We start from the raw sequence: 12,576 nt of genomic DNA on the forward strand, positions 1-12,576 counted from the left end.
TCTCCTCCCTCCTCCATGCCCCAACCTTTTGCATTCCTCTAACTCCAGCCCCTTCCCACCTCATGCTCTGGTACCTTCCCGTCTTCAACACATGCTTTTGTTTAGAATTCCTGAAGTATTGTGTGTAATATCATAGGTTAAAGGGATAGCTTAAAAAGCTAAACTTTGATTAAGCTTTCGGTTACATACCAAGAAAGGTTTTTTTACGTACTAAGATTTCATATAACATTGTCATTGATAGATCTTATTGATCTCCTTACACACACACACACACACACACACACACACACACACACACACACACACACACGGCTAGTTCCTCTCCTACACCCCCCTCTCCTGCTGTTTCCATGACGTGAGTATTCTCTTAACCTTCAGACCTGTTCTCTCCTCTCATCATTCCTCTTGTTCCTTTTAATGCCTTATGATGATCAAACAAGAGACATACAATACAGTAATTAAACCAGCTGACAGAGCTGAGAATTTTCATGGGAATTATGAAAGAGCAGGGTCCTGGCCATCTGGTCAGAGGTCCACTCCTGGGTCTGACTGGTGCAGCTAAAAGGCATCTTAAATGGAAGGTAGATTGGATAACAGGCTGCTAAATGTGTTTCCAGACTTTGATGTTCTGTTGACATCTTCCTGGAAGCCCCATGTTTCTCAACAAAATTACAGAATAGTATTTTACCGGCAAGAAAGTTTTCATGTTTGAGATGGTTGCTTTTAAAATTTGGCAAAGTGCCATTCCTTATAGGTTACTTCACACTCTCCAAGAATGCCTGCCGTCACGGGACTGGAGCGTCACGGCACCATGTTTGGATTAAAGGAGGTCATGGACTGAGGCCCAGCCATCTTTATTCAAATAAAACTTACCTCGTACGTGTATAAACAGAAAGAGTGAGACAGGTGTAGCCAAGGGGCTTCTGGGTAGGCTCCTCCACTCCGATGACATCATTTACTATGACCTCAGCAGGCTGTGTTGTTAGATACACGCTCAAGAACTTAAGCAGATGGTTTCCATCCAGTCAGCCGGAATGCAAGCTTTGCCAGGTGACCGGCCCTTAGGATATATGGACATCCTCTTCTCACACTTGGTTCTGCTAAGATCATGTTTGCATGGGGTGTTTGAAGGTATTCAGAACAGCCTGACCACAGGGGTGTCCAGTGAATGATCTGATGTCTCCTGAGCGCTCCAGTTTATAAGTAGGAGAGGATGAGAACACTGGAAATCTCCATGGCTCACCACATATTTGAAACTCATTTAATTTGAATGGTAGAGAAATAAGAGTTGGTTTTGTGAACTTTAAAAACATTTAAGTATTGTAACCTGCAAGAGTTTTTGATAACTCTTTTCCCTCAGGGTTAAATCTCTTCATTCCTAGAGCAGTGGTGTTTGTAAGTGTCAGGGTAGAAATCTTGGCTAGCGTCTGGACAAACCACACCAGGCCAGCATGGTTCCGTGTGGAAAGGTTGAATGAGAGGATGAGACCAGGGAGAGGGACAAGAGAGAAATAGAGTAGAAGAGGGGAGAGGTAAAGACTGGCCATGAGCATGTAGAGAGAATGGGGAGGGAAATGGGGAGGGGAATGGGGAGAGAAGGGACAAAGGGGAAGAGGGGAAGAGCAAGAGACAAGAGAGCAGAGAGCAAGAGTGAGGAGGGGACAAGCAGCCCCTTTTATAGTATCAGGCACACCTGGCTGTTGCCAGGTAACATGGGGGTGGAGCTTAGACAGAATGCTAATGGTAAGGTCAACTATTAGAAAAATGTTAGCTTCATTTGAATGCCAAAGTTTTTAAAACTTGAGGTGTTGGGGGTTTTATGGCTGATTATATTTGTCAAGTGTCTTGGGATCATTTTTCATAAAAAATAATACACACAATGAGAACATTTGACCTTTAGAGTGTGTTTCCTAACTTCCTGCTCCTTGGCTTTTAGCTTCTCTACCAGGTCGTGTTCACTGACCCAGGAGGAGGAAGTCACCCCATACCCTGTTAGTGCACATGTACGAGTACATGAGTACATGTATGTGTATCTCTTACATGAGTACCTGTGTGTGCACATGTCCTCCCAATGTTGTGTATCTCTTACATGAGTACCTGTGTGTGCACATGTCCTCCCAATGTGGTGTATCTCTTACATGAGTACATGTATATGCACATGTCTTCCCAATGTTGTATATTTCTTACATGAGTACATGTATGTGTACATGTCCTCCCAGTGTTGTGACTCTCTTACATGAGTACATGTATGTACACATGTCTTCCCAATGTTCTGTATCTCTTACATGAGTACCTGTGTGTGCACATGTCCTCCCAGTGTCATATATCTCTTACATAAGTACATGTATGTGCACATGTATTCCCAGTGTTGTGACTCTCTTACATGAGTACATGTATGTGCACATGTTCTCCCAGGGTTGTTTATCTTTTACATGAGTACATGTATGTGCACATGTTTTCCCAGTGTTGTGACTCTTTTACATGAGTATATGTATGTGTACATGTCCACCTAGTGTTGTGTATCTCTTACTGGGTGCTAGTTTATTTTTTTTTTCAAATATGGTAGTAATGAGAAAAGAGGCCTTCTTCAATCAGATCCATTTTTTTCTCCAAGCTGCATAAAATTTTCAGGTTCCATTGCATAGCTTCTCTGCTTTTTATTCTAGGTCCTTATATAGTCTGTGTCCTAAGATCTTCCGATATGTTAGACATTATTCAAATTAAGGGGTTTGCTTGCCCCCCCTTTGTTACATACTTGAATTAGGGTTCAAGGCTAATAATGTCTACTATTAGGTAAACAATGTAAGAAATCATTCTCTGTATTTGAGCCTTAAAACTCCTACTAATATGCCCTTGTTTATCTCTATGGAGCCTATCTGTTTCCCAGCCACAATGAGACTGTTGAAAATGTTTACAGCTAAGCCAACTGGCATTTCCTTCTTCATTTTTCATAGCCTCGTGCTAATTGCTCCATAGTCACACGTGGCTAATGACTGCCACAAAACCGAAAGGGAACATTTCCGTTGCTACCCAGAATTCCACTGAACACTTCCAGAGTTGTGTGGTCATCCATTTTCCCAATGGGAAAAGGGCTTGATTTCGAACTGTTTGTGTTAAGACCCTTCAGCAGCCACAGAAGTAAAATAAATACAAAGAGTAGAATGCATGTCCAAAACTCTCTGGTTTGGCATTTTACGTTTCTGAACATCTGCATTAAATCTGTCAAGGTCTCATCCACTGCTCCTGTCACCTAGTGTCTTGGTGTTATCGTCTAAATTAGACTGATACTAAAATAGTTTCCCTCTTGCTGTTCATATGCAGAATTATGCCTCTTCTAAAACTACGCTTGTTAAAATATAAATTACATACCATGATATTTGCCTTTTAGAGGTGAGGCTAGAGAGACGCCTCAGCAGACTTAACTCCACCTCTGGATAAACCCCAATTGGATTCCCAGCACCTCACCCGCAAGGCAGCTCGCAGCCCTCTTTAACTCCTGTTCCAGGTTCTCCAGTGCTGTCTTGTGGCCTCCACAGGCACCAGACACACATGTGGTGCGCAGACATATATGCAGGCACAACACCCATATGCATACTTTTTTTTAAAGTACATAGTGGCCTCTTGTGTTTGACTTTTTTTTTAACTTAGTATGTTTCCAGGACTCATTCACAGTGTATTGGCATATTTTTATAATCCTTTCTAGGTCAAAAAATATTCTAGTTTACAGAAATACATTTGTTTATCCATTCATTATTTGATATAAATTTGCATTGCTTCTGGGTTTTTTGCTATTATAAATAATGTTGCTATAAACCTTCAAGGTTTTGTGTGGAACTGGGTTTTCAATTGGGTGTTCATAGGCAGAGTAGCTAGATCACATGGGGATCTTATGTAGTATTAGAGGGCCTGGCAAATTGTTCTCCAATGAGTGTGCACCATTTCCTATCCCCACCAACAATGTGTACTGGTTCCTTTTTCTCTCCAGTATCGCCACAACTTATTATCACCAACACTTATTGTGGGTGATCTTTTTTTGTTATAGTCATCCTAGTGGTTAGAAAACGGCATCATCAGACTATGACTTGGCTTGCATTTTCCTAATTACTAATATGTTATGCATTTCTTCCTATACTGACCGAACCTGTGCGTCATCATTAAATAAATTTTCATTAAATCCTGTGCCCATTTTAAATTGATGTCACCATCCTTTAATTGTTTGTTGAATTATAGGCGCACTTTTTAAATATAGCATACTAGTTATGTTGGATATAAATAATTATGGTTGGCCCCATTCTTTAAACTGCCCTTTCATTTTGTTTGATAGAAACCTTTCATGCACAGAAGGTCTGATTTTGACAAAATCCCATGTGCTTACTGATTTTCTTTTTCTTTTTCTGTGCTTTTGATACCATAGCTAAAAAGCCAATTACTCAGCCTGAAGTCACTAAGATATACCCTATGTTTTCTTCTAAGACTTTTATAACTTTTAGTTTGGGTCTTTACATTCAGGCCTGGCATCTATTTTAAGTTGATTTATGTGCAGGATTTCATATATAGGTCTAAGTGTGTTCAGCAGGGTGTGTATGTGGTTGAACCAGCACCAGGTGATTTATAGCAACTGTCTTTACAGACTGTGTCTACTCATTGACTTGTTTTGGTACCCTTGTCAGAAGAAGAAATTGAGCATAAGTGGAAAGGGCTATTTCTGGATCCCCACTTCTGGTTTGCTCATCTGTATGGCTTTCTCATGCCAACACGCTGCAGAATTAGTCATTGTAACTCTATAATGAGTTTTCGAATGGGGAAAACCCTCCAGCATTTTCCTCTTTCCATTGGTTGGTTGGGCTCCTTGCGTTTTATGTGCATCCTGGGGTCTGAAGGTTCACATTCTGTTTTGTGAAAGGGCTCCTGGGTTTTTGTTTGTTTGTTTCATTTTATAGACATTTCCCTGGAGCTATATGTCAATGTGTCAATTTGAGGAGTTTTTCTTTCTTTCTTTTTTATTTTCTCATACAGTACATCTTTTGAGGAGTCTTTCTTTTTTTCCTTCCCTCCTTGCTTGCTTGCTTCCTCCCTCCCTCCCTCCCTCCCTCCCTCCTTCCCTCCCTCCCTCCCTTCCTTCCTTCTTATTCCCTCATAGAATATATCCCTACTACAGCCTCTCCTCCCAGTTCCCCTAACTCCCCTGAGGAGTATTTCTACCTTTGCAACATTGTCTTAAATCTACAGCCATGAGATGCCCTCGCCTGTGTTTTGGATGCCACCCGCTACATTGTTTCCTAGTTCTTGATATATGTGTGTCTTACTTCTTAAATTATCCCTAACTGTGCATTACTTTCCCACTGGAGTGGATTTGTGATTGGACTCTAATGCACACCATACACATATAGAAGTGCCGTTGATTCTTCACGCTCACCGCTTACCTCCAGCTGCACCGCGTCTATCTTTAACTCTTTGTAGCCTGTAACATGAGGGAGTGGGTCTTGTGCTATGACTTAGAGAATTTGCTCTTCTCTCTGTAGGAATGGTAGTTCTCGGGTACATCAATGAAGCCATCGACGAAGGGAACCCTCTGAAGACTTTAGATACCTTGCTGCTGCCCACTGCTAACATCAGAGGTGTGGACCCAGACTGTGCCCATCACTACCAGGATGTTCTGTTCCACACAAAATCCCAGAAACTCAGGGTAGGTTTTAGTTACATCTCTTGAGTTAAGTTTGGAAGAGGGGGGAGACTTTTGATTCATTTTTCATACATTTCATGAGTTTCTTATATCAGTGAACGAAAATGAAACAAGGCTGCTTTCCTAGTTTCGAACAGAAAAATGCAGATCCAAAGGAGGTTGCTGCTTCTTCTCGTCCACAGAAAACTCAGTCGTAGGTGAATTCTTATCCAGAGTACAGTTCCTAGGTACATATCTTCTGTTCCCCTGCAGGGCCCAGCATCTGGTGGGGGTAGGGGGAGTGAGTTGCAGGGGGCACATGACGCTATTTGAAAGTTCTCTGTCTTTATGGTCAAGGTGGTCAGGAACTGACTGATGCAGCTGCTATTTCCTTTAGAGCAGAGGAAGAGCAGGAGGGAATAAGGGTTGAGATATTGTGCTCCACAATCTTAAGAGAGGTTGCCATGGAGATAGAATAGGAGCTATGCCTGAAGGAGAAGGAAGAGGTGGTCGAGCAGGTGGGCGAGGGGGTCAGCATGGTATGGTCAGTGCTCTGCTCTAGGCATGGGAGGGGACTCACCTGGAGTCCTTTTGATGAGCAGTGATGCGATTTACATCTGGACTTAGACTGAGGGGTCTCTCAGGAAGACTTCGTGCTCTTAGATACTGGGCTGAGTGTTGAGGTTTGTAGGATCTAGCGCTCAAGGGTGGAAGTGATGCCACCTGGTACAGTGGCCATCGTTGTCATCCATATCCTCAGGTACAGACCCAGCAGGAAGGAATAGTAGCTCCCTGTCGACACCTTTAGAACCCAGGGTCTGCCTCCTCTGGAGCAGGAGAAGGACTGCGTCTAGAGCGCAGGTCAGGGATGCGGACTGAGCATCTCCTGTTTGCAGGCATGGCCACATAGCTAAGCTTCTCTCGTTTTATTCCCATAATAGCCCTTGAAATCATTTCCCCATCATCACGAGTTCTGAGATAATGAACTAGGAGTTAAATAACCATCTGTGGCAGACAGCGAAATAACAACATTGAGAGGGAAAGTTGCTTGCTTTGGAGACAGGCAGGCACCATTCAGATCCTGGCTCTGTGGACTCAGGTGCCACAACCCCATTTGCTTATTTTCACAGGCACAGCCTGAGAGTAACACCTGCCCTGTAATATTACCGTGACAGTTAAGCCAGAATACGAAATATATAAATAAACGTGCTTTTATATCTCATCATATTAATGGCGTTATAGATATATGCAGGTGTGTTCTTAAAAGATTTGTTATTAATTATGTGCATATATAACATATATATATGCATGTATATGCACATGAGTGCAGGTGTACTTGGGTCCTTCTAGAACTGGAGCTGCAGGTAGCTAGCTGTGTGCTGCCTAGGGTGGGTGCTGGGGAGCCCAACCCTTGTCCCTGGAAGAATAGCCAAGGCTTATAGCTGCTGAGCCATCTCTCCAGCACTGTGTGCATGATTCTCGTGTGTATGTGTGTAGCTATAGCATATACTGTGGATACCAACACCAAACAAACCACACAACTATAGCCAATATGACCGAAGCCTCCCGGGGCTGGTTCCCCAACCCACTTCTGAAAGGCGACTGGTTCTGGGATCATGACTGTGTCCACCCGACTGAGAAACCTATATGATGGGTGTTAAGACAAGTGGGGAGAGACGTCCCGCACAGCAAGGAGAAAAGACAAATAAGGACCTTAACAGATAATTTTCCCTTGGTAACACTGGAGTCAAACCTAAGGTCTTGTGCAGCAAACAAGTACACTAACCGGTGGGAGAATTCCCAGTCCAGCAAATGACCTAAATGTTTTTTTTTTTTTAAACTAACGTACTTTAGCATACATAAAAATGGGATACACATCCTTGGGAGTGTTAAGACATGCTCTTAAATGTGCATGAAATAGTTCTAAAGGAGAAGAAACTTCCAGAAAGCGGATATAGGAGATGTCGTTGAGCTGTTTTTCCACACTTAGATGTTTTAAGCGTCTAAACAACGCTTGCAGGGTTTTCGTTGGTCAATGTAAGCCGTGTTTGCTTCCACTGAGTGGCCGCGTTGGCAGTCCAGAGATCTGTGAGCCGAGGCAGGGCACTCTTGTCAGCGCTGGCAGCCAGGTCACTTGTCTGCCGTGTTTTCCCAGGGACTGGCTGTTCTTCACAAAGACCTTGCTTTGTAAAGCAGATGCAGCTTTATCTGAAAGAATGAGGTTGGGGTTCAGGGTAATACAGCCAGTAAAAGAGAGGGTAAAGACTGCCATGCAGTTCTAGTGTTGTGAAGAACCACTATGACCGAGGCAACTTACAAGAAAATGTTTAATGTGGGACTCATGGTTTCGGAGGGTGAGTCCTTGATCGTCATGGTGGGGAATCGTGGCCGCAGGTAGGTACGGTGGGTGCTGAAGCAGTAGCTGAGGGCTTACGTTGGGCCCACAGGTTGCTTGCTCCTTGCTATAGGTAGGTACCATTCAGGTCCTGGCTGTGAGACTTTAGTGACGCTACCTATCGTATGTCTCTACATTTGTTTTCACAGGTGAAAAGTAAAAATATAAGAATGCCTATTGTAGCCGGGCATAGTGGCTCGTGCCTTTAATCTCAGCACTCAGGGGACAAAGGTGCATGGATCTCTGTGGGTTTGAAGCCAGTTTCGTCTATAGAATGAGTTCCAGGACAGCCAGAACTACATAAAAAGATCCTGTCTCGAATGAATGAATAATGAATGAATGAATGAATGAATGAATGAATGAATGAATAAAACAAAATTTTAAAGGAATACTTATTCTATAGTATTATAATAAGGGTCAAATAAGAATATATATTATATAACTGTATTATATATATATATTTTATAGCTGTATATAATATATCATTGTTGCAGTAAAAAAAAAAAAAAAAAAAGCGGCAGGGACAGTTCCTGTACTCTCTCAGTAGTTCCGTCTCCGTCAGGCCATTGGAACTGGAACTGGGGCTAATTTATCTCAACAGCTTCATGCTGCCCCCAGGCTCTCTGATCCAGGCATTCAGGGAGGGGTAACAGTGTTGCACCCTGCTAAGCTGTTTTCTAGTATTAGTTCCAACACCCATGGGGCCAAATGAAACTAATCCCACACTAGCACCGGCACCTGTAGAGCCAAATGGCACTGAGGGGCACCTTTATCTTAGAGGCCCCACACTGCCCCCCAAGTACTCTCCGACCCAGGCGGTCCGTGGGCCATTCAGTCTCTAGTGTTAGTTCTGGCACCCGTGGGGCCAAGTGGAGCTAACCATAATTTATCTCTTAATTACTATCTCTCTTGGCGGCTCCCTGCTAGCCTTGGCTCCCTGCTAGCCATGAACTCTCTGGTACCAGCTACTGGGTAAAATCGGGGCTCGAGAAGTCCAGCATGGCTGGCCTATCACAGCTCCCTGCTACAGACTCTGCTCATACTCCCAACAACCCAGTGAAATCATGATTCAATAAACTGTAATTTATCAATCAGATTTATATGTTAAATTCTCAATCCACGATACATCCACACAATAAACTCACAACCAATTGATAAGGATATAAACCGCCCACCTAGATAAGATAAATTTACCTATAGAAATCCATCTCAACTACCTTGGAAACTCAAGACCACCCAGACCTGGGTCATCCTTCTCCATCTCCATCTTGATCCTCCTCCTTCCCCTTCTCTCCCAACTTACAAAAGCTTTGTCCCCGCCTTATTTTTTTTACTGTCCAAACATGGCTGTGACCTAACTTGTGCCAGCCCTCACCTGCATATAGACATCAGCCTATGTGTGTTTTATATTTTAATATGTTAATGGCATTATGACTACATGTGTGCACAATCATGCATGTGTGTGTGTACCTATAGCATTTAGAATGAAACCTAGCACAGAAACAGACAAAAGTCCTGCTTATTTGTGTTATTGGGGGCCCTGTGTTTGCCGTGCATGCAATGCCTATGTTAGAGATGCTTGGGTCCTTCTGAAGCAGGGGGCATCCTCTGCCCACACATCCGGGTCCCTCTCTTTGAGGTGCGCCAACTGCACAAGGCCAAAGCTTTTTCCGGCAGGTAGTGTGGGTCTCTTCCGGAACATTCCGCCATCATCACAGGATCCTTCTGACAATCAGAAGGTTCTATTAAGAGCCCACGTCTTGGCAGCATGTTGGGCAGGCAGCCTGTATACAGAAGCATCTGTATTACTGCCGTCTTAGTGCACTGAACACAGATTTGAGAGTTTAGGAATCAAACTCCTCTAACCTAGGCATCGGGGACAAGTTGCATTGAGCATTGCTGTCAAATTCAAACACTGAAGGTTGGAAGCGTACAGTTCGGTTTAGAGGTTTGTTCTTTGTTTGTTGAACTGGAGATCAGACTTAGGACCTTACACCCACTAAACACGCCTTCCTACTAAGCTGCATCCCCAGCCACAGTTCGTTTTGTTTCTCAGCCTGACAAAAGGAAATGACTCTGACAAAAGGAAATGACTCTGTTTCTTCAGCCGAGTTTTTATGTATGCTTTTTTTGTTGTTGTTTTTCTTTGTTTTAATCTCCGCTAGATTCCTAGAACTTTCCAGTGTACATCCTTGGTGGCATTTCTATGTATTGCCTCCCCACAGCCTAGCCTTGGGAAATAATAGGAATAAAAACATATTGTTGGCATCACAATATCAAGCAAAGATTGTCCCAAAGTAGACAGCCATTCAAGGGTAGAGTAGCCAGCATCCTGGAATGCATGCTAAGGTTCAGCAGAGTGAGGGCGGGGGAGGGGCCGGTGAGGGATCCGGATACTGTGTATCCAGATGTCACAACATCTAGTAAAGAACGTGGTGGCACACACTTAGCAGAGCACACTTTCTACTCTGCCCATTGGAGAAAAAGGAATCAAGAGCAATTTAAAATTTCCAGCTTTATTTGACAGGTGAATTAGACCCCATTAAAGTTTGGGTTTGTTCCTGGGTAGTTACACCAAAAAATTAAGTGTGCCTTTGCCTTTGTCTGTTTGTTTGTTATTTGGGTTTGTTTGGGTTTTTTGGTTTTTTTGTTTGGTTGGTTGGTTGGTTTTTTTTGGTTGGTTTGGATTTGTTTGTTTTCATGTATTTTTGAGACAGGCTCTGTCTCTAAAGCTCTGGCTGTCCTAGAACTCACAGAATAGACCAAGCTGGCCTCCAACTCACAGAGATCCACCTGTCTCTGCCTCTCAAGCACTGGGATTAAAGGCGTGTGCTACTGGATTTATGTGTGCTTTTAACTAGTATATGCTGCTGTATTTCTGCCACAAACTGATTAATGACTTAACTTTCAAAATGAGTTCCTTTTACTGAAATTTTAGAATCTTCAAACTTGCTTTAGATTTAATTGCTTATCTTGGGGGTTATCTGACTTTTACTTTGTTACATGTATTTGTGTGTTCTATTAGTATGTAAGTAGTCTTTGTGTGCAGGTGGGGACCACCTTGAAGGTGTCGATTCACTTCTTCCACATTGTGGGTTGAAGAGACAGACAAGACCAATCAGGTTGTCACACTTGGTCACAAGTGTTATCCGCTCAGCTATCCTGTCAACCCTGACTTTTCCTTTTTATGTAACCTTGTAAAGTCTTTTTAATTAATGCTTTTGAACAAGTATCCGTTGTTTATTGTGCATGTTTCTGCCCCCTATAGCTGCTACCTTTGCTTCTGTTGACACTCCCCTTTGTCCTTTGTCCTCCTTAGACACTCTGATGCACATGTACAGGAGTCTGTCTCTTTGTATAAAATCTAAACACCACGAAGGGTGAAGAAAATACAGTGTGTTCTTGAGATGACCTAATTACTTAGCACGATGATCTCCAGATGCGCGCACTCCCTCCCCCCACCAACAAATGTCATGACCCCTCCTCCTTTCAGGCTAACCAGCCTTGCTAGAAAGGAAAGCTTTTAAGAGAGTTCGCCTTACCCATCCCTCTGCTCCTGGGCTCCTTCCAGGTTCCTTATTTATCCAGTGAAAATGTTGTTGCAGGAAACATGGAAGAGCGAGTGTGAGGCATAGACTTGGGGGCTTCTGGTACATATGTGTGCAAGTGTTATGTCCAAGTTTGATGGAACAGGAAACACACACACACACACACACACACACACACACACACACATTCAACAGTGTGCACTTAAAATGTACTGTCGCCTTTCTGATTATAACAACATTCTGTTGGATGCATATGTCTACTTCTAATTTTGTCTCAGCAATGCTCTGTTCACAGAGGTTCCCTCAACCCTATCCGTATTTGCTGAATATTGCATCTCCCATTGGCTCCCTCAGCTAAGGAATAGTTTACCTACAGGAACAATCTGGAGGTTTGCAATTCAATACCATTTCCCATTAAAACGAGCAGGGATGGAGCTACTTGCTGAATGGCGTTATGGGTATATTGCTCTAACCCCCACCCCCACCCCCGCTCCTTTTTAAACAAGCCCAATCATAAATTCCGTCACATAGGGTATGCTGCCTTGTCAGTAAGAACTGACTAGACCTCTGTGTTGTTTAGATGCTTTGGGATTTTACTCTTTCACTGGGCACATGCTATGTAAAGAGTGCAGCTGGTCCCACAGAACATGGCCCTGGAATGACCGTAAGAACCTCAAAGGAGGGAGGACAGATACCAGCTTCTCCATCATACCTCCCAAGTGGCTTCCAGGACCCCTGCAGACACTAAACTCCAGAGAGTCCAAAGCCCGTAGCAATGACTACAACCTCTGCATATCCTCCCACACGTTTCACATCACATCTGGACGGCTTAGAAAGACTTAACACAGTGTGGATGCTGTGCAAAGAGTATTATTTATTATTATTTACTTTTAGTATTATGTAGGGAGTAATGAAAAAGAAAACTCTTCACGTTCAGCTCATACAGTTTTTTTCAAGTGTTTTTGGTCCTA

The 12,576-nt window shown here is 43.2% G+C and overlaps 1 protein-coding gene across 1 annotated transcript in view; it reads left to right on the forward strand.

Annotated features, from left to right (window-relative positions):
* Iqgap2 (IQ motif containing GTPase activating protein 2) overlaps window positions 1–12,576 on the forward strand; it is a 274,420-nt gene that overhangs the window by 182,031 nt on the left and 79,813 nt on the right. Inside the window, exon 13 of the mRNA XM_032897047.1 lies at window positions 5,523–5,686. Within this exon, the coding sequence (XP_032752938.1) occupies window positions 5,523–5,686 (164 nt within the window). The remainder of the gene's footprint in view (window positions 1–5,522; window positions 5,687–12,576) is intronic.

This window comes from Rattus rattus, chromosome 3, assembly GCF_011064425.1.
Source record: "Rattus rattus isolate New Zealand chromosome 3, Rrattus_CSIRO_v1, whole genome shotgun sequence".
NCBI classification, from domain to species: Eukaryota; Metazoa; Chordata; class Mammalia; order Rodentia; family Muridae; genus Rattus; species Rattus rattus.